This window comes from Lethenteron reissneri, chromosome 55 (assembly GCF_015708825.2).
Source record: "Lethenteron reissneri isolate LAM-NWPU_2019-01 chromosome 55, ASM1570882v1, whole genome shotgun sequence".
NCBI classification, from domain to species: domain Eukaryota; kingdom Metazoa; phylum Chordata; class Hyperoartia; order Petromyzontiformes; family Petromyzontidae; genus Lethenteron; species Lethenteron reissneri.
The window spans coordinates 10,713,962-10,732,928 of record NC_083833.1 but is presented as its reverse complement, the minus strand read 5'-3'; the positions used below and the strand labels follow the sequence as shown (position 1 = coordinate 10,732,928).

Here is an 18,967-nt window from a genome sequence, read left to right as displayed (position 1 = left end):
GCCACGTGCAACAAACCTGATTCACAATTTCATTCGGTCTGAACTGCGATACTCAGCCTCCTACCATGTATGAGGTGGCACCGCCTGAGCACGATTGTGTACGTGTGTGTTACACGTGTGTGTCACACGTGTGTGTTACACGTGTGTGTGTTTCTACATTCCTTTTTATGCTGTGTGCACTGAGCTACCAATCTTGGCGACCCAAGTTCAATTCCCGCTCACGGCCAACACCATCGATGATTGTCTGAACTAGTCCTGCATTTCCCCTAGGTTGACTCAACCTCAAATGATTAGCCTGTGCGATGTGTAAACATCGCCACAAGGAAGACCAAGGCGGCCGGACATGGTGGTGGCCACCCACCCCTTCGTATGCCATGTGGGCCTTCATAGGTGCTACTCGTTAACTGCACTTGCCCGAGAAGCCTTTTTAGGCTATAAGGAAGATCTTTGTCCTTGGTGTGTGTGGCTAACAGGCAATCGTGGCAAAGGGTTTCTTAAAATATTGTGGGCCTCTCTTGGTCGATTCAATCTTAAACGAGTTCCTGTAGTGGTGTCTAAACACCGCCACTGCAGAAGCGCTTGGGATGCTGGCGGCCACACCACCCTCCTGTCTGCTGAATTGACCACAGTCGGTGCTTCATCACATCACTTTCCTCGTTGGTCTATAAAGTGACACACATGGGACAATTACCTTTGTGTGCTTCTGTAAGTTTTCAGGCAGCATAAAACGAAAATGCAAGTTTTTGTGCTTGTTTGCCAATTGTACTACCAGTGTCTTGGTGTGTTGTCCTTTCCCCGAACCTCCGAATAGCGCAGTCAGCTACGTACAGGGCTCAAGGAGTTCAACGTACGTACATGGGGCAAACGAATGCCCGTTCAGAACGTTGTTGCAAGCGGTGCATCACCCTGTGTTATCGAACGGCTGCAGAAAATACCATCACAGAACAACTTCTGAAGTCGCTTGATTTGTGTGCACACTTGCGGCGTGCCTTTTGTTGCCCTGCAAAGAGTGTTCATCACGTGTCATTGAAAGTGTTATTTCTCAGAACTGAAATAAGAAAATTAAGTGACCACCCAAATTGTAGAGTATTGTAATGGTTTTGTTGTGCAGTCATTGGTTACTGGGCTGACAGCATCAACCCACTACACTTTAGAATCCAGCAGCCGCTCGTATTCTGAAAGTAATTTTCTTGGTCACGCCTCTGGTTGAGAATATCTTCTCTGAAGCAATTGCGACGCACGGCTGCGGCAGGCATATTCAGAAATAAAAGAAAACACCAGACAGTCAATGAGATTGGAGATTAGGTGAGATTCCTTTCTTCACATCCAGCAGTCGAAGACTGCTCGTCGTGCGGCCTGACCAGGCAGACCTCACGTGGACCCCACGTGGATCTCGGCGTTTCTGCCTCAGTGCTCTCTCCCCGGAGCCATCAAGCCACCTCCAAAAGCGCCAGTCTCATGGTTAGGCCATGGCCCAGAGTGGAAATCGGTATCACCTAAGGGACGAAATCATATCCATGTATTTACATGGCGAATAAGGGTCAATTAGTTTAACACGTAGGCTTTTTGCGACCAATATCATCCATAATATAGTTTTGGGGGATTTGCTCTCCAACACACCGGTGTGCTGTACTAGTAACGAATTGGAATGTTCTGTTTACGTGACAAACCTTACTAGGTGGCTGTGTCAGATGGTAGCGGGTTTAACGACACATTTGTATTTACACGATCTAACCCAAACAAACTATATTATGAAAGGGTCAATGAGTTTATAACCATTTGAAATAATTGTTACATAGATCGCTGTTTATTGGCCACATGATGGAATAGGAGCCACCAATGTTAAACCAACTTGGGTGGCACCCACGAGTGAGATTTCTGCTCTGGGCTCGTGGTGGGGTAAGCGCAGAGTGGCCCGGCGCGAGGCGTGAATCGGGCCTCTCCGCTTCGCTGAGGAGGCGGAGGAGATGATCGTAGCGCACCAACTATCCCGACTACCCCGAGTGAGCGTGCCCCTGCACGCTCAGTCGTGTAATTAAATGCTGCGGCTGAATTTACGCACTCATCTCGATCCTTCGTCCACGCAAACCGCTTGAATCGTTGCCCGGTGAAAATGCTTTTTTGGAAGATGTAAATTTTATCCCTGCGAAGAGTGCAGTCGGATGTCTTTGCCACGCTTCCTGTCTGCGCATGCTAAACAACCTGGAGGCGACACGCAGCCGACCCCAGCATTATTCGTTACATCAATCAGCCCCCGTCTTTTATTTAATCGCACGAGATCCCCTGGAGATGCATTACTTCGTTGTTGTGCATGGTCGTGGTTATTTCATATCTTTGTATTTATTTATTAAATTAGAACCGCGACGCCGGCACACGTAGCCCACTCTTAACGGAACGTGCGCTGTGAAGCGGGCAGTGTATTTAGTTTGTGCAGTACACCCGTGATATTAACCAGAGCGGACGCTGGGTCCAACCCGCAAACCTCTGCAACGAGCAGCAAAGGCGCTACGGCGCAACCCCCCCCCATCCTCCCCCCGTGTGCACCCCTCTGGGGTGGTACTGATCTCTGTTGGCAGCCGTGAGCTGGTGGTGGAAAGTCCCCGTCGCTATGGTGATAACCTGGTCCGTTTCCCGTTGCTATGGTGATAACCTGGTCCGTTTCCCGTTGCTATGGTGATAACCTGGTCCGTTTCCCGTTGCTATGGTGAGAACCAGGTGCGGTTCCCATGAGAGAATGACGGGATATGCACCGTATGCAGCCTTCTCCTGGCGGCAGTATGCAAACTGGACAGCCTTGTTACCTGGGGGATACATTTATTTTACCTAGAGGGAGACATCATTAGTATTGACCCAGGAATGCCTCGCTGAGTCTCAAGATTCTCTTTCAAGAAGGTCCTGCCAAGTTAAAAATTTGCGGGGAACATTTTCAGTATCGGGATATGTTTTGACCAGCACCAGTTATATTATGTGTGTGTTTAGCGATAATAATAATAATTTAATTTTACATCGCATCATTCATGCAATTGCATACGCTGCACATTAATTATCCAGTTCCTTACAAAACATACAAAATTTAAACACCACCACTACTTAGCAAATATTCTAAAAGTATTCATAAATAACGAGAAAAATGCACTAAAACAAAGTAAAATAAATAAATCCATTCGGTCTCGATACCCCAGACTACAATCCCAACATTTCGCTGGAATTTGCAGAACCTTTCCTGGAGGGGTGGTGGAGTGGCCTAAAAGTTCAGATCCAGTTGGACAATAATGTAAATGCCTCTTTTGCAGCGTGTATGGCAATACAAATAAATAGGCCATCAGTTCAGATTTGAATAAGTTAATTGATTTGATTTGTCGGATGTGTAGCAGGAGAGTGTCCCAGACTCTGTTGGCTGCACGTGTGCACGCTCGTCCACCGATTTGTGTTGAATTTTTGGGGTGCACAGCAAACCTCGAGTGAAGCGGAGCGGAGAACCCGAGGTTGGGAAATAAACTGAAACGAGAGGGGAAAGACAGGCAAGGGCTAGCCCATGAAGATTTTTTTAAAAACGGTAAGAGCAATCTTGAAAGTTATTCTGGACTGAATAGGTAGCCAGTGGAGTGATCGTAAGATGGGTGTGATATGATGGCGCTTATGGGTATGAGCATGCTTGCAGCTGCTTTCTGCACATATTGCACACGTTGGATGAGAGACAAGGAAAGACCATATAACAGAGAATCGCAGTAGTCTAGCCTGGAGGTAACAAATGCATTAATTATTGTTGCTCCAGCCGTATCGGGGAGACAGTTACGGTTACGAGAAATTTTACGGAGATGGAAATAAGCAGTTTTGCACGTTAAGGAAATGTGAGAAGAAAAGTAGAGGTTAGAGTGAATAATGAAACCAATATTCCGTGCCTCTTGACTCACGGAGATCGGATTCAAGCAGACGTACAGTGGAGTGGCGATGCTTAGAGGTAAGTGATTTTTTTTTCCAACTAAGAGAACTTCAGTTTTAGCCTCATAAATTTGAAGAAAAATTTCCGCGAGCCAGTCAGCAACTGCGGTCAGACATTAAGACGGTGGAAGTTGCGTTTATATCAGATTGACTGAAACTGATGTAAATGTGTGAATCATCTGCATAGAAATGGTGTTTTGTACCAAAACTGGAGTTGAGTTTGCCTAATGGACGAAGATGTGTAGTGAATAGAAGAGGGCCCGGAATGTACCCTTGTGAAACACCATCAAGCAGAGGTTTGTTCAAGGAAGAGATTCCGTTTATAACGACGTGATACATCCGATCAGAGAGATGAGAAGAAACCCAAGTTAGAAAGGCTATTGGATGAAACTGCAGAACGCGCAGAGAAACGCTTGCACAACAGGGAGAGGACATACAAGCTCCACGTAGAAAGGTGCCCGGGTGATTAGCGTATGGTAACATAGGACCACAGAGACGAGGTGTTTATGAAGCACCAACAAATCTTTATTGTGAGAGTATGCACTGTACATGTATGTACAAGTAGACAATTCACATCCACGCTGCCACCCGCTGTATATCATCATCAGTGTCATGCATTCTTCACATTAACGACGCGTCACGAAGTTGTTTTGTTGAAACTCGGATTTTTTATGGGAGTTGCAGTCAGGTTTTTATTCCTAGCAGGGACTCGGCTGTAATCGTGTAAAATGTCAAATGTTTCACCTTTATAATATACGTGGTTTTGTTACAATTTTACGATTGGAATCAATGAATCAAAGTTATGTTTCACGGGAAAATGTATTCAACCAGTTCTTAAATTGGTAACTTGTTTGAGATATGAAGATGGGGCTTGGAACATCAATAATGGCATTACTGTTATCAATCATTCATAGCACATATTTTACTGCTGTTCTCAGATATATTATTAATAGTTGCACAGAGGGTTGTTTTAACCACAGCCGTGTGATATGATGGTATCTGCCTTGATGTCATTGATTTATCTTCATTATTTCTGAAATCAATGCATTTTCTAGCAGGAAATTATGAAAGCAGTCCAGCAATTCATATACGTTTCCCCTGCAGCGAACACAGTTTTACTTTCAGTTGCACGTATTCTGGTAGAACAAGCAATACAATTTCTCAATTAGTGCCTTGTTTGTAAATTCGCATTGTCATTAATCCAATGAAAGTGGATATTTGATGACTACGCAAATATAACACAAAGTAATTTTAAAGTAAGTAGATTAATGTGTCAAACCATAAATGGTTTATTTTTGCTCGGGCATTAAACAGATTAACTTGAAATATGAAGATAAAAGCACATGAATATTTATATTTTAGAAAGCCAGATAAGTGTGCTTAAGTATCTCGTCTGGCGACACTCGCAATGCACTGTGGCCACCTACCCTCTGTGAAGCCAGCCTCCTTCAAGATGCCCTGCAGCGGTTTGCACACTGGTTGGGTCTACTGGCTGGGCAGTTGAAACAATGAGGAAATTGTCTCAAATCCCCCCTGCTGCCTCTGTCCCCACACCATCACAGACCACAGTTCGTCAGCGGGTTGCCGTCTGGCAGAGGTCCCAAACGGGTTTTGATTCCTTGCCCGTACCTGGTCGCACCAGGGTCGCAAACGGGTACCCGATACCCGTACCCTACCCGATACCCGGCTACCCGTACCCGGCCGGGTATCGGGTAGGGTACGGGTACGAGTACCCGATTGCGACCTCTGGGATGAAGCCATGTTGCAGGCGCGAGTGGGTTGATTCTAGGAACTTAAATTGTGAGAAGAGACAAGACGTTGGGAAATGAGTGACAAACGGTTACTCACCAGTGACTCACGGCTTACCCGTACCCGGCCGCACCAGGGTCGCAAACGGGTACCCGTACCCGTAACCGGCCGGGTACGGGTAGCCTTGGGTATGGTACGGGTATCGGGTACCCGGTTGCGACCTCTGCCGTGTGGGCCCTCTGCAGTGGGTCCTCTGGAGCTCCCTCTGGTGGAGGGCGTTCTTACAGCAGTAGCGCGAGCAGTACATGCCCGACAGTTATTGAAATAAGCGTAAGCATAGAATTGCTATTTAAGCTTAACGTGATGTTTGGCCCGGCCTGCACATATTCCTCGGCTGATGACATTTCTCATCAGCTGGAAAGGATGTTTATTTTATAATGTGGCTTGGGATTGACATTTTTCTTACATTTTTGAGGCAGGACGTTTTTTTTCTCTCATAATACCCACGGACATCACTCTAGTCTGGGCCTTTAGGTGAGACTTTTTGCAGTAATTTATTCAAAGAAATAAGTTGACGGTAGCGTCGTTACGGACTAAAAGATAAGGAGCTCAAGGGACACAAATGCAAGATAGGGTTTTGATGGACTACATCAACCAATTGTAAAGAAACTCAACGTGAGTGTCGCGAGTTTGTCAAGACGAAGTCATGTCCACGGCACTGTGTGGGTCAGAGGCTGACCCACCACTTCCTCGCCCAATTTCTCTGGATGTTTGGCTCTACAGGTGTACTGTGACTCTCCAGGTATTCTGTGACTCTACAGGTGTATTGGATCTCTACAGGTATATTGGGACTCGACAGGGATATTATGACAGGATGTTGCAATGCTATGCTGACGCTTATTTTCAATCCTTTTTTTAATGAGGGTCCTGCCAAGTGTTTTGCAGTAGGGGGCGATGTTGCTGCTGTGCGTGATCCCAATTAAGCAATGTGCAGGTTCTCTTTGAACATTTGGGAGGTTTGGCCAATACCAGTCACGCTGTATGTGTTTTTGCTATGAAAGGAAACCAGAGGACCCAGAGGGAACTCACGCAGAACAGGGGGAGAACACACACACTGCATTCTAATGCTCCCTCTAGTGGAGGCTGTTCTGCCAACAGTGTCACAAACAAGCAGTTGCAGGGCCGCACCTTTATCTTTTACCAAGAGACCCCTCTGTCGTCGGCGACAGCTTGTAACGTAAATGTCCCCCCTGCTGCGTGCACAGAAGGAGACGGTGGGAGACCTGGTGATCAGGGACGTGCAGCTCCTGCACGAAGGGACATACACCTGCCTGGCCCAGACCGTGGTGGATACCGCTTCCGCCAAAGCCGACGTGGTGGTTCGGGGTGAGCACACGGCACCCGCCACGGAGCTCTCCGAGCTCTCGCGACGCACGCAAGCGCCGCCCCGAGGGATGAGTGTCATCGGCGGCCTGAGGTGGCCGTCTGGCCCAGAGGTCAGAGCACTGGGCTGCCATTGCTCTGCTCCTGATTTCAAATCCGGGCAGCTGCCTGTGATGAAGCTGGGTTGTCAAGTGGCCAGTGTCAAGAAGCTGTTCGAGGTTCATTTGTAAGTGATTTAGACATTCGATTGCTTCGTCCGAGGGGTGGTGAATGGCAGATACACCCACTTCATTGATTCCTCCTCCTCTTCCCATGTTGGCCACTTGATCTGCGAGACTGCGTGGTCTCATAAACGCTGTGTTCATCCTTCACACTGCACGTCACAACAGACTCACCGACCCGTTCACTCACTCACCCCCTCAACAACCCACCCACCTACTCACCCGCTCACTCACCCCCTCACCCGCTCACTCACCCACTCACTCACCCACTCACCCCCTCACCCACTCACTCACCCCCTCACCCACTCACTCACCCGCTCACTCACCCCTCACCCACTCACTCACCCACTCACTCACCTGCTCACTCACCCCCTCACCCACTCACCCACCCACTGCCTTCAAATTTACATATGGAGCAGTGCGAAGTTTCACGCTCCATGCTGTAGAGTTCATATCCACACATAGTGGAGAGTCTTGTATTGTCCCCTTGTGCAGGTATCCACATCTTCATTATCAAGTGCAGTGAGTTGATGGTCTCAGCCCAGTCACCCAATAATTGAACAAAATAAACAGCATCATGTAAAAGTCGGTTCTTCACTACTTTGCATAAATTCCAGGTATGAGAATTAAATTTCGCTTTGCTGTGAGAGGTCCAGTGAAGGGGTGCTACTGGAGAAAAATTACGGATTTGTTTAAACATCATTGATGCCGAGTGGCCCGGTGTTAAAGAGCCAACCACAAACCCGCAGCACGGTGAGTCACGAGCAGCCGGTGTTAGAGGGCTAACCACAAACCTGCAGCACGGTGAGTCACGAGCAGCCGGTGTTAGAGGGCCAACCACAAACCTGCAGCACGGTGAGTCACGAGCAGCCGGTGTTAGAGGGCCAACCACAAACCTGCAGCACGGCGAGTCACGAGCAGCCGGTGTTAGAGGGCCAACCACAAACCTGCAGCACAGTGAGTCACGAGCAGCCGGTGTTAGAGGGCCAACCACAAACCTGCAGCACGGTGAGTCACGAGCAGCCGGTGTTAGAGGGCCAACCACAAACCTGCAGCACAGCGAGTCACGAGCAGCCGGTGTTAGAGGGCCAACCACAAACCTGCAGCACGGTGAGTCACGAGCAGCCGGTGTTAGAGGGCCAACCACAAACCTGCAGCACGGCGAGTCACGAGCAGCCGGTGTTAGAGGGCCAACCACAAACCTGCAGCACAGCGAGTCACGAGCAGCCGGTGTTAGAGGGCCAACCACAAACCTGCAGCACGGTGAGTCACGAGCAGTTGAGAACGGTGACGCGGTTTCTGCCTGGCCGTGGCGGAGTCATCCGGCCACTCACGACGATGTCCATTCCGTCTGTCGCTGTGCCCGTCCGTAGTCACTTCCCGTTTCACCTCAAATACTCGACCAGGGCTCCGCTTCCTATGAAACTGGACGGACAAGCAATGCCAATCCCTCCACTGCATACTTTTTTTGCGAGGTCAGCTGTGCAGTTTTTTTTTTTTCGGAAACTTTAACTTACATGAGTTTGCTCCCAGCTGCTTTAGTGCGCGTGCAGCGCATGACGCTTGAGTGGATTGTGACCGACGGATGAGGCCAAATGGGACAACACATCCGAGAGGAAGACTGTTGCGGAGATGTAGTGGAGAGATCGGCTCGTGTGTCAGAAGCCAGACAGATTGTGGCATCGCAAGATCATGACATGAGGACACCTTCATTAAGCAGTGGATAGAGCAGGGCTGATGATGATAGATGACTCTGAACACGTTGTGGGAGCGGTGCCATCGATGTTAAACATGATAATAACATACGGTGAGAAAATAGCACTGTGCTACAGGCACATTAGGAATATGTAAATGTCTGTAAATGAATTAACTAGGTAAGCTATCCTTCACGAATAGTTGCCAAATATAACATGCAACTTGCATGGGTACAGAAATGCTCATGAGATGTGCCATTGTGTAAATGTGGATCATAGTCGAGCAGATGCGCTATGGAGACTTGTAAAGCCAGGTCGAGTGAAAAAATATATAAATTACGGAACAGAGAAAAAAAACCCAGTTTTTATATCCATTTTACAGACTTGATCTTTCGCTCTGGGATTTTAGATGGAGAACACGTGTTGGGGTGAATTGAGCGTCATTCAAATGAGAGGAATTTACATTTAAATACCTCACCCTTATTTCTTCATAGAGCTCAAATGACTCATGAATAAACACGCAGGGAATACGTTTCCTTCGCTACTGTCGGCTTCATCTTAAAAGGTCCTTTTGATTGATGTCAGCCGGCAGTGATCTGCGCTCATTTCTTGTGGCAGAAAAAGGGCCCGTCCATCTGCCCGCTGTTCACTGAGAAACTCTTGACATTCCTAGCCAACCGCATGAAATAAAGGTCTATCTCGTTGAGCTTAGTTCGTGATCCCCAGCCTTTCTTTTGAACTAGGACCCCCTTTTATGTAAGCATTGATGTATTCTGTATGTAGTTAGTATGTTGTATGTAGGTTGAACTTCTTTTGCACCATACGTAGCCAACCGCACTAATCAGAGGTGTGGGGAAGGACAAGAAACAATACAAAAAGCAGTCTTAAAGAACTGAGTTTTCAATCAAGATGATGATTTAAAGTGCATAGCTCCAGTGGCTTCCTAATATCGGAAGGAAAAGTGTTCCAGGCAGTCGCAGAAGCGCATCTGAAAGCGCGCGATGCAGCGACTGCCTTTGTTCGATGGACAGCCAAAAGCTGCTGCGAGGATGGCCGGAGTTCACGTGATGATGGTTTATGCTCCTTGACGAGATCAGCGTGGTATTGTGGTTCATTTGTGGCAAGCACGTTGTGTGTGATGAGTGCGACTGTACATATGTAACTCAAGGTGAGTCCAAGTTATGCACTCGAGTGCCATTCACCCCGTCCACCTGATACATTAAAGAAGACGTCGTGGAACGCTTCAACCAAACCTGGGTCTCACTGCGCTCCTGCCTGACTGCCGAGCCCTGCCAACCCCATCATTCACCATTGCTGCTGCACCATTGCTGCTGCACCATTGCTGCTGCACCATTGCTGCTGCACCATTGCTGCTGCACCATCGCTGCTGCACCATTGTCCGCTACTGTCATCTCATGTTCACCCTCGCCATCACTTCACTTTCCTCCACCACTTTCTTGTTCTTCAATACCCTCTTCTTATCCACTCTTAACCTTTCCTTTTCTCCACTTATCATCGGTGATTTCAGCATCCCTGCGGATGGATCCCATCACCTATTCCTTTTTATTATTTTTCTATCTATCTGACTTTACCGAAAGACCCAAAGAGTATGAATTCCTGCAGTCACGAAAGCTTTAAGTCAAGATCTCTTACTTTCCTTGGGCCTACCATCCCAATCAATTACCCCCCTTCATCAGCCTCCCTGTCCGTGACATTCACCGTCATACACCTTCATCCGACACCACTGACTTCTCTGCTTTCAGTCCATCACCCTGCCACGCACATTACACACCGCAGCCCCCCAACCCCCGCTTGTTGACCTATCCACCACCCTTATCCACCTCTGCTAGCCCTGACCTCTTTGCTCCACCTGCACCACCCACATCTCTCAGGAATCACCACCGGTCCCTTCGTTAGAAAAATGTCTGCCACAATTGCCACGTCGCTCTCGGGCCCTCTCCACAGGCATCCCAGCCATCTACGGTGCAGCTCTACAACCTGATTGGCGCTTCACTCATTCCACAATCCTCCAATCCTCTGTCTCAGTTAAAATTTGGCACATGGCACGTGGCCTCTGACCCCGCCTATCTTTTTGAAGGCTTCCCTTTAGGCCGCTGTCTCCATAGAGGCAGTGGCCTCGCTGTAATAATCTAAACTCGAGTCACAAATCTTCAGCGTACGCCCTTTCATCATGTTGCTTCCTTTGAGCATCTCTTACCTCAACCTCGATTTGTCATCGAAAGTGACCCCTCAACTTCCGATCGCACCTCCACTCTTAACCTTTCCTCCACTTATCGTCATCGGTGATGTCAGCATCCGTGCCGATGATCCCATCAAATTCCCTCGCGTGGAGACAACGGCACGTTCACAAATAAGGTTCCCCAACGCAAGCGTCGTGTCCATTCGACTTCCTTTTCTATGACTCAATTGCCTCTCAGAACACCGCATTGTGAATAAAATGCAATGACTGCGTACCATCAACGTTGGTGAAATGGAAGGCAATCCCCCTCAACGGGTTATAATGATTGATTGCGAGGAGACATGCACGAAGCCCTCCTGCGAGGCAGTGAATCATGCTGGACCGCGCTGCGTTCCATTTGGCTACATTTCATTATGTTTCATTGGGTTTCTCAAAACAGTGTTTCTCCGTGGGGCAGCATCCATCACGGGCTCCGGCGGCGAGGCCTGGCAGTGCCGAGCGATCACTGCCGGCTCGGTCACCGCTCGCCGAGCTCACCGGGGAGCCGGCCGGGGTTTGAGAGTCCCCCGGTGAACGGGCACCGCCGCGCCCCTCCTCCTGGCTGCGCTCGGAGGAAGCGCGGCAAGGCCACGCGTTCCTCCCGAGTTATTTTTTTTCTTCAAAACATTTTCGGGTATCGTCTTCCCCACCCCAATTTGAACACAATTGTGCTGAAGGCATCCTGTCATTTTTACGACGAAGAATTCACTTGAAACGCTCGCAGAGCGGCGATGCACCGCGCGGTAGAGAATGGGTCCATGGAAGGAGATGTCGCAGGCTGCTTCTGAGATGTCCAAGCAGTATGGGAGGGCAGCGGAGATTGCGTTTCTCCTGGCAACGATAATTGTAGCGCCGATAATTGTAAGTCTCGGTGCTGGATTTTATCCAAATGAAAGTGCAGAAAACAAACGTAATGCGATGGCATTGTGTCACGGGGCGGAGATCATCGCCTCGTTACACTCGGTGGACCTGGTTTAAACTTTGAGCAGCTGCCCAGATTCGGTGCCACAACTCAATGAGGCGTGGGGGATTTTTGAGTTGTGCATTGGCTGGCACTCGCACCCAAATGCAACGTATCAACTAACAGAGGCTCGCAGAGACGCGGTCAATGTCACGCCTCTCCATTATGTTCGAAAACGCCTTTCCCTAAATGGCCAACTCGGGAATTTTTGTGACACATCTCAGGCTTCGGTCGAATATGAACGAACCCGATACACCTAGTGGCATATCCTGAGAAATGCTTTAAAGATGAACTTGAACGAATGTAGGTCCTTCCGTATTGATCATGGAAGGCAGCCAGATTCAGAGTTGAGGCAACGAAGTTAATCAGAGCAAGTATCATTTACAAACTTTTATCCACAATGCATCACAAAATGTTGGCATTGCTTTTGCGACCAACGTCTGTTCCCTCTTATTCGGCATTCCATCACGGACTGGATCTATTGCTTGGAAGTTGAGAGTCCAATTGCTTTCGATTGCTCGTTCACATCATTTAGGTAATCCATATTTGACCTCTTCGTGTCCCTGTGTTTTGGTCACTTTATTTACGTCTCGTTATGCTTCTCTATGTTCCTGTCGTATAATTTGCGTTTGTGAGAGGTAGCGTTTGACCCTTTGAACCCAGGCCTCCCGTGACACGGAGACCGACCACCCCGGCGCCTCTTACCGCCCCCCTGTGTCGGTGCCGCAGGCCCGCCGGGGCCCCCGGGAGGTGTGAAGGCCGTGTCGGTGAACGCCACTGCGGTGCGGGTGACGTGGAGCCACGGGGCCGACCACCACAGCCCCATCACCAGCTACACGCTGGAGTGCCACTCGCCGCTCTACAACAACAGGGCCTGCGTGCCCACCCGCACCGGTATGTGCCGGGCCCCCCCAGGGCCTAGCTCGTTCCATGGCTTGCAGGGTCGCTCCGTCGGGCCATCGCGAACGCGTTCCAAAACTGAGGTCGAGGAGCGCAGATGCGTTCGTCTGTCCGTAGCGTGGGGTCACGATAACCCTCGTAGACTGTGTCGGGTGATTGCAGTGTCGGGGATTGACTGGACTGTACTTCGATGCACTGGTCAGTGTGGGATTGCACGGAGAGTACAATGACACTGGGAGCATGGAGATACAACACCGCAATGCATTATTTTACACTGCCCCATACTGCGCGCCACATCGCTCCGGAACCTGTAACACCTTGTGCATGATGGTCACCTGTCCAAGCGTTGTCCAGGCTAGGACGGCAGGGCTAGTGCAGCGCAAACACTCGCAGCAAGAAGGACCCCAGTTCGATCCCAACTCGGGCGTATTTTTGCACGGAGTTTGTAACTTCTCCATCTCTGGGTGCCCTAGTTTCCTCCCATAGCTAAAAACACAGAATGTAATTGCTATTGGATAAACATCTCAATGCAGGGCCGTCTTGATTAAAACCCTTTGGCCTCAGTGTGGCTTTCCTGGCTAAATAAGCAATCATTATCTATTAACTCCGCTTCAGCTTCCGATATCTGATGAGATTGGGGCCGTTTTGGGTGAATTCGGCCATCGCATCTCGCGATCCTCACGCTTGGAGCGAGCCGCGGACGGCCGGGCCCGCGGTCGTTTGAATCGCACGGCGCGGGCCGCTGACGCCACCGGTGCCGCCGCTCCCTCGCAGAGCCCCGCAACATCGAGGGGGACAGGGAGAGCGCCGTGGTGGGGGACCTCAAGCCGTGGGTGGAGTACGAGTTCAAAGTGGTGGCGCACAACGCCTGCGGCCGCGGAAACCCCAGCCAGCCGTCGCAGCGCATACGCACGCCGGGCGCAGGTGGGTGCATGGTGGACGGAGCGTGGTGGATGGAACGTGGATGATAGTGTGATTAATAGTAGAGTGTGGATAATAGTGTGATTAATAGTAGAGTGTGGATAATAGTGTGATTAATAGTAGAGTGTGGATAATCGGAGCGTAAGAGTTAGGTTGTGTAGAACATGTATCTCCGTTGTGTGTATGTGTGGAAAGCGGCGGAGGTGTGTTGGTTACCATGCTCCACCATGAACCTAATGATCTCGGTGTGGTTCCTAGCTATGCAAACTTCGGTGGCCATTGACATCTGTGCCTGTTCTGGGTCCTCCCTTTGTACCTCTTTGCCTATCTCTGTCTCTCTTTGTGGCCCTGTGTATTACGTGTGTCTCTCTGCCTCCCTGTCTCTGGAAATTTCTGCCTCTTGTTTCTCTGCATCTCTCTCTTAGTATATCTCTCCTTTTCACGTTACCACTCCCATTATTGTAGTTACCGTGAATCTCATCATCACCATCATCATCGCCACCATCATCATCACTTCCAACAGTCACCAACATCCATTGCCATCAACTCACTTTTCCATCGTCCCCATCTCCAATTGTCATCAAACATGAACGTAATTTGGGCAGCACTGCTAACACTTGTGCATTGTGCCTTACAGCAAGAGCCGCTAAGTTTGATTACCGACTCAGGTGCCTTCCTGTGTAGAGTTCCTATGTTCTCCCCATGTCCTTCATGGATCTCTTCCAGGTTTTCTAGGTTTTCTTCCATAGCTAAGAGAACACACGCGATCTAACTGCTATTGGCCAAATGATGAAAATGTTCCGGTAAATTGCTCAATTTTGATTACACACCGCAGCAACATCACCGCCTACTGGAAAACAAATGAAAAGGACTCAGTGAGGCTTTCCTAACAAGCGTAGTCATAATAATAGGTAACAATAATAGTCATCCATTCTAATTTGTCATCTCCATCACCAACGTAACCAATCATCATCACAATCATTCATGGTCATCCATCATAATTCAGCAGTCGTTACCAATCATCGTCATCATCATCATCGTCGTCATCATCGTCGTCGTCATCGTCGTCATCATCGTCGTCATCCTCCTCCCCTTCTTTGTCGCACGTTGCCCTGGCACCGTCCGCTCCAGTGGAGCGCATCCCCAACAGTGGGTCTCGGGGTCTCCCCTCACTTAGCCACACCCCTCACCCAGCCACACCCCTCACCCGGCCACACCCCTCACCCAGCCACGCCCCTCACTCACCCCTCACCCGGCCACACCCCTCACCCAGCCACACCCCTCACCCAGCCACACCCCTCACCCAGCCACACCCCTCACTCACCCCTCACCCGGCCACACCCCTCACCCAGCCACACCCCTCACCCAGCCACACCCCTCACTCAGCCACACCCCTCACCCAGCCACACCCCTCACCCAGCCACACCCTCACCCAGCCACACCCCTCACCCCGCCACACCCCTCACTCAGCCACACCCCTCACTCAGCCACACCCCTCACTCCCCCCTCACTCAGCCACACCCCTCACCCAGCCACACCCCTCACTCACCCCTCACCCAGCCACACCCCTCACTCAGCCACACCCCTCTCTCAGCGACACCCCTCACCCAGCCACACCCCTCACCCAGCCACACCCCTCACCCAGCCACACCCCTCACCCAGCCACACCCCTCACTCAGCCACACCCCTCACCCAGCCACTCCCCTCACCCAGCCACACCCCTCAACCAGCCACCCCCTCAACCAGCCACACCCCTCAACCAGCCACACCCCTCACCCAGCCACTCCCCTCACCCAGCCACTCCCCTCACCCAGCCACACCCCTCACTCAGCCACACCCCTCACCCAGCCACACCCCTCACCCAGCCACACCCCTCACTCACCCCTCACCCAGCCACACCCCTCACTCAGCCACACCCCTCACCCAGCCACACCCCTCACCCGGCCACACCCCGCACCCAGCCACACCCCTCACCCAGCCACACCCCTCACTCACCCCTCACCCAGCCACACCCCTCACCCAGCCACACCCCTCACCCAGCCACACCCCTCACTCAGCACACCCCTCACTCAGCCACACCCCTCACTCACCCCTCACCCAGCCAACACCCCTCACCCAGCCACACCCCTCACTCAGCCACACCCGCACTCAGCCACACCCCTCACCCAGCCACACCCCTCACTCACCCTCACCCAGCCACACCCCTCACCCAGCCACACCCTTCACCCAGCTACACCCCTCACCCAGCCACACCCTCACTCAGCCACACCCCCGCACCCAGCCACACCCCTCGCCCAGCCACACCCCTCATTCACCCCTCACCCAGCCACACCCCTCCACCCAGCCACACCCCCTCACCCAGCCACACCCCTGCACCCAGCCACACCCCTCACTCAGCCACAACCCCTCACCCAGCCACACCCCTCACTCACCCCTCACCCAGCCGCACCCCTCACCCAGCCACCAACCCCTACTCGGCACACACCCCTCACCCAGCCACACCCCTCACTCAGCCACACCCCTCACCCAGCCACACCCCTCAACAGCCACACCCTCACTCAGCCACACCCTTCACCAGCCACACCCTCACCCAGCCACACCCCTCACTCACCCCTCACCCAGCCACCCCTCACCCAGCCACACCCCTCACCCAGCCACACCCCTCACTCACCCTCACCCAGCCACACCCCTCATCCAGCCACACCCCTCACCCAGCCACACCCCTCACCCAGCCACACCCCTCACTCACCCTCACCCAGCCACACCCCTCACCCAGCCACCCCTCACTCGCCACACCCCTCACCCAGCCACACCCTCACTCAGCCACACCCCTCACCCAGCCACACCCCTCACCCAGCCACACCTCACTCAGCCACACCCTCACTCACCCCTCACCCAGAACACCCTCAACAGCACACCCCTCACTCAGCCACAACCCTTCACCCAGCCACACCCCTCACCCAGCCACACCCCTCACTCACCCCTCACCCAGCCACACCCCTCACCCAGCCACCCCTCACTCAGCCACACCCCTCACCCAGCCACACCCCTCACCCAGCCACACCCCTCACCCAGCCACACCCCTCACTAACCCATCACCCAGCCACACCCCTCACCGGCCAACCCCTCACCCAGCCACACCCCCTCACCCAGCCACACCCCTCATCACCCCTCACCCAGCCACACCCCTCACTCAGCCACACCCCTCACTCAGCCACACCCCTCACTCAGCCACACCCCGCACCCAGCCACACCCTCACCCAGCCCACCCCTACACCCACCTCACCCAGCCACACCCTCACTCAGCCAACACCCCTCACTCACCCAGCCACACCCCTCACTCAGCCACACCCCTCACTCACCCCTCACCCAGCCACCCCTCACTCAGCCACACCCCTCACCCAGCCACACCCCTCATTCAGCCACACCCCTCACTCAGCCCCACCCCTCACTCACCCCTCACCCAGCCACACCCCTCACCCAGCCACACCCCTCACTCACCCCTCACCCAGCCACCCCCTCATCCAGCCACACCCCTAACCCAGCCACACCCCTCACCCAGCCACACCCCTCACTCACCCCTCACTCAGCCACACCCCTCACCCAGCCACACCCCTCACGCGGCACACCCCTCACCCAGCCACACCCCTCACTCAGCCACACCCCTCACCCAGCCACACCCCACCCAGCCACACCCCTCACTCAGCCACACCCCTCACCCAGCCACACCCTCACTCACCCATCACCCAGCCACACCCTTCACCCAGCCACACCCCTCACCCAGCCACACCCCTCACCCAGCCACACCCCTCACTCAGCCACACCTCACTCAGCCACACCCCTCACTCACCCTCACCAGCAACCCTCACCCAGCCACACCCTCACTCAGCCACACCCCGCACTCAGCCACACCCCTAACCCAGCCACACCCTCACTCACCCTCACCCAGCCACACCCCTCACCCAGCCACCCCTTCACCCAGCCACCCCCACCAGCACACCCCTCACTCAGCCACACCCCGCACCCAGCCACACCCCTCGCCCAGCCACACCCCTCATTCACCCACCCAGCCACACCTCACCCAGCCACACCCCTCACCCAGCCACACCCCTCACCCAGCCACACCCCTCACTCAGCCACACCCCTCACCAGCACACCCCTCACTCACCCCTCACCCAGCCGCCCCTCACCCAGCCACACCCCTCACTCGGCCACACCCCTCACCCAGCCACACCCCTCACTCAGCCACACCCCTCAGCCACACCCCTCAACCAGCCACACCCCTCACTCAGCACACCCTTCACCCAGCCACACCCCTCACCCAGCCACACCCCTCACTCACCCTCACCCAGCACCCTCACCCAGCCACACCCCTCACCCAGCCACACCCTCACTCACCCTCACCCAGCCACACCCTCATCCAGCCACACCCCTCACCCAGCCACACCCCTCACCCAGCCACACCTCACTCACCCCTCACCAGCCACACCCCTCACCAGCCACACCCTCACTCGGCCACACCCCTCACCCAGCCACACCCTCACTCAGCCACACCCCTCACCAGCCACACCCCTCACCCAGCCACACCCCTCACTCAGCCACACTCACTCACCCCTCACCCAGCCACACCCCTCACCAGCCACACCCCTCACTCAGCCACACCCTTCACCCAGCCACACCCCTCACCCAGCCACCCCTCACTCACCCCTCACCAGCCACACCCTCACCCAGCCACACCCCTCACTCAGCACCCCCCTCACCCAGCCACACCCCTCACCCAGCCACACCCCTCACCCAGCCACACCCCTCACTAACCATCACCAGCCACACCCCTCACCCGGCCACACCCCTCACCCAGCCACACCCCTCACCCAGCCACACCCCTCACTCACCCCTCACCCAGCCACACCCCTCACTCAGCCACACCCTCATCAGCCACACCCCTCACTCAGCCACA

General features: G+C 52.9%; 1 protein-coding gene across 1 annotated transcript in view; it reads left to right on the top strand.

Annotated features, from left to right (window-relative positions):
- The window catches only part of LOC133356694 (contactin-2-like), a 250,453-nt gene that overhangs the window by 199,263 nt on the left and 32,223 nt on the right, over positions 1 to 18,967 (top strand). The window contains exons 14-16 of the mRNA XM_061574335.1: positions 6,957 to 7,077; positions 12,919 to 13,083; positions 13,864 to 14,013. Coding sequence (XP_061430319.1) covers positions 6,957 to 7,077; positions 12,919 to 13,083; positions 13,864 to 14,013 — 436 coding nt within the window. The remainder of the gene's footprint in view (positions 1 to 6,956; positions 7,078 to 12,918; positions 13,084 to 13,863; positions 14,014 to 18,967) is intronic.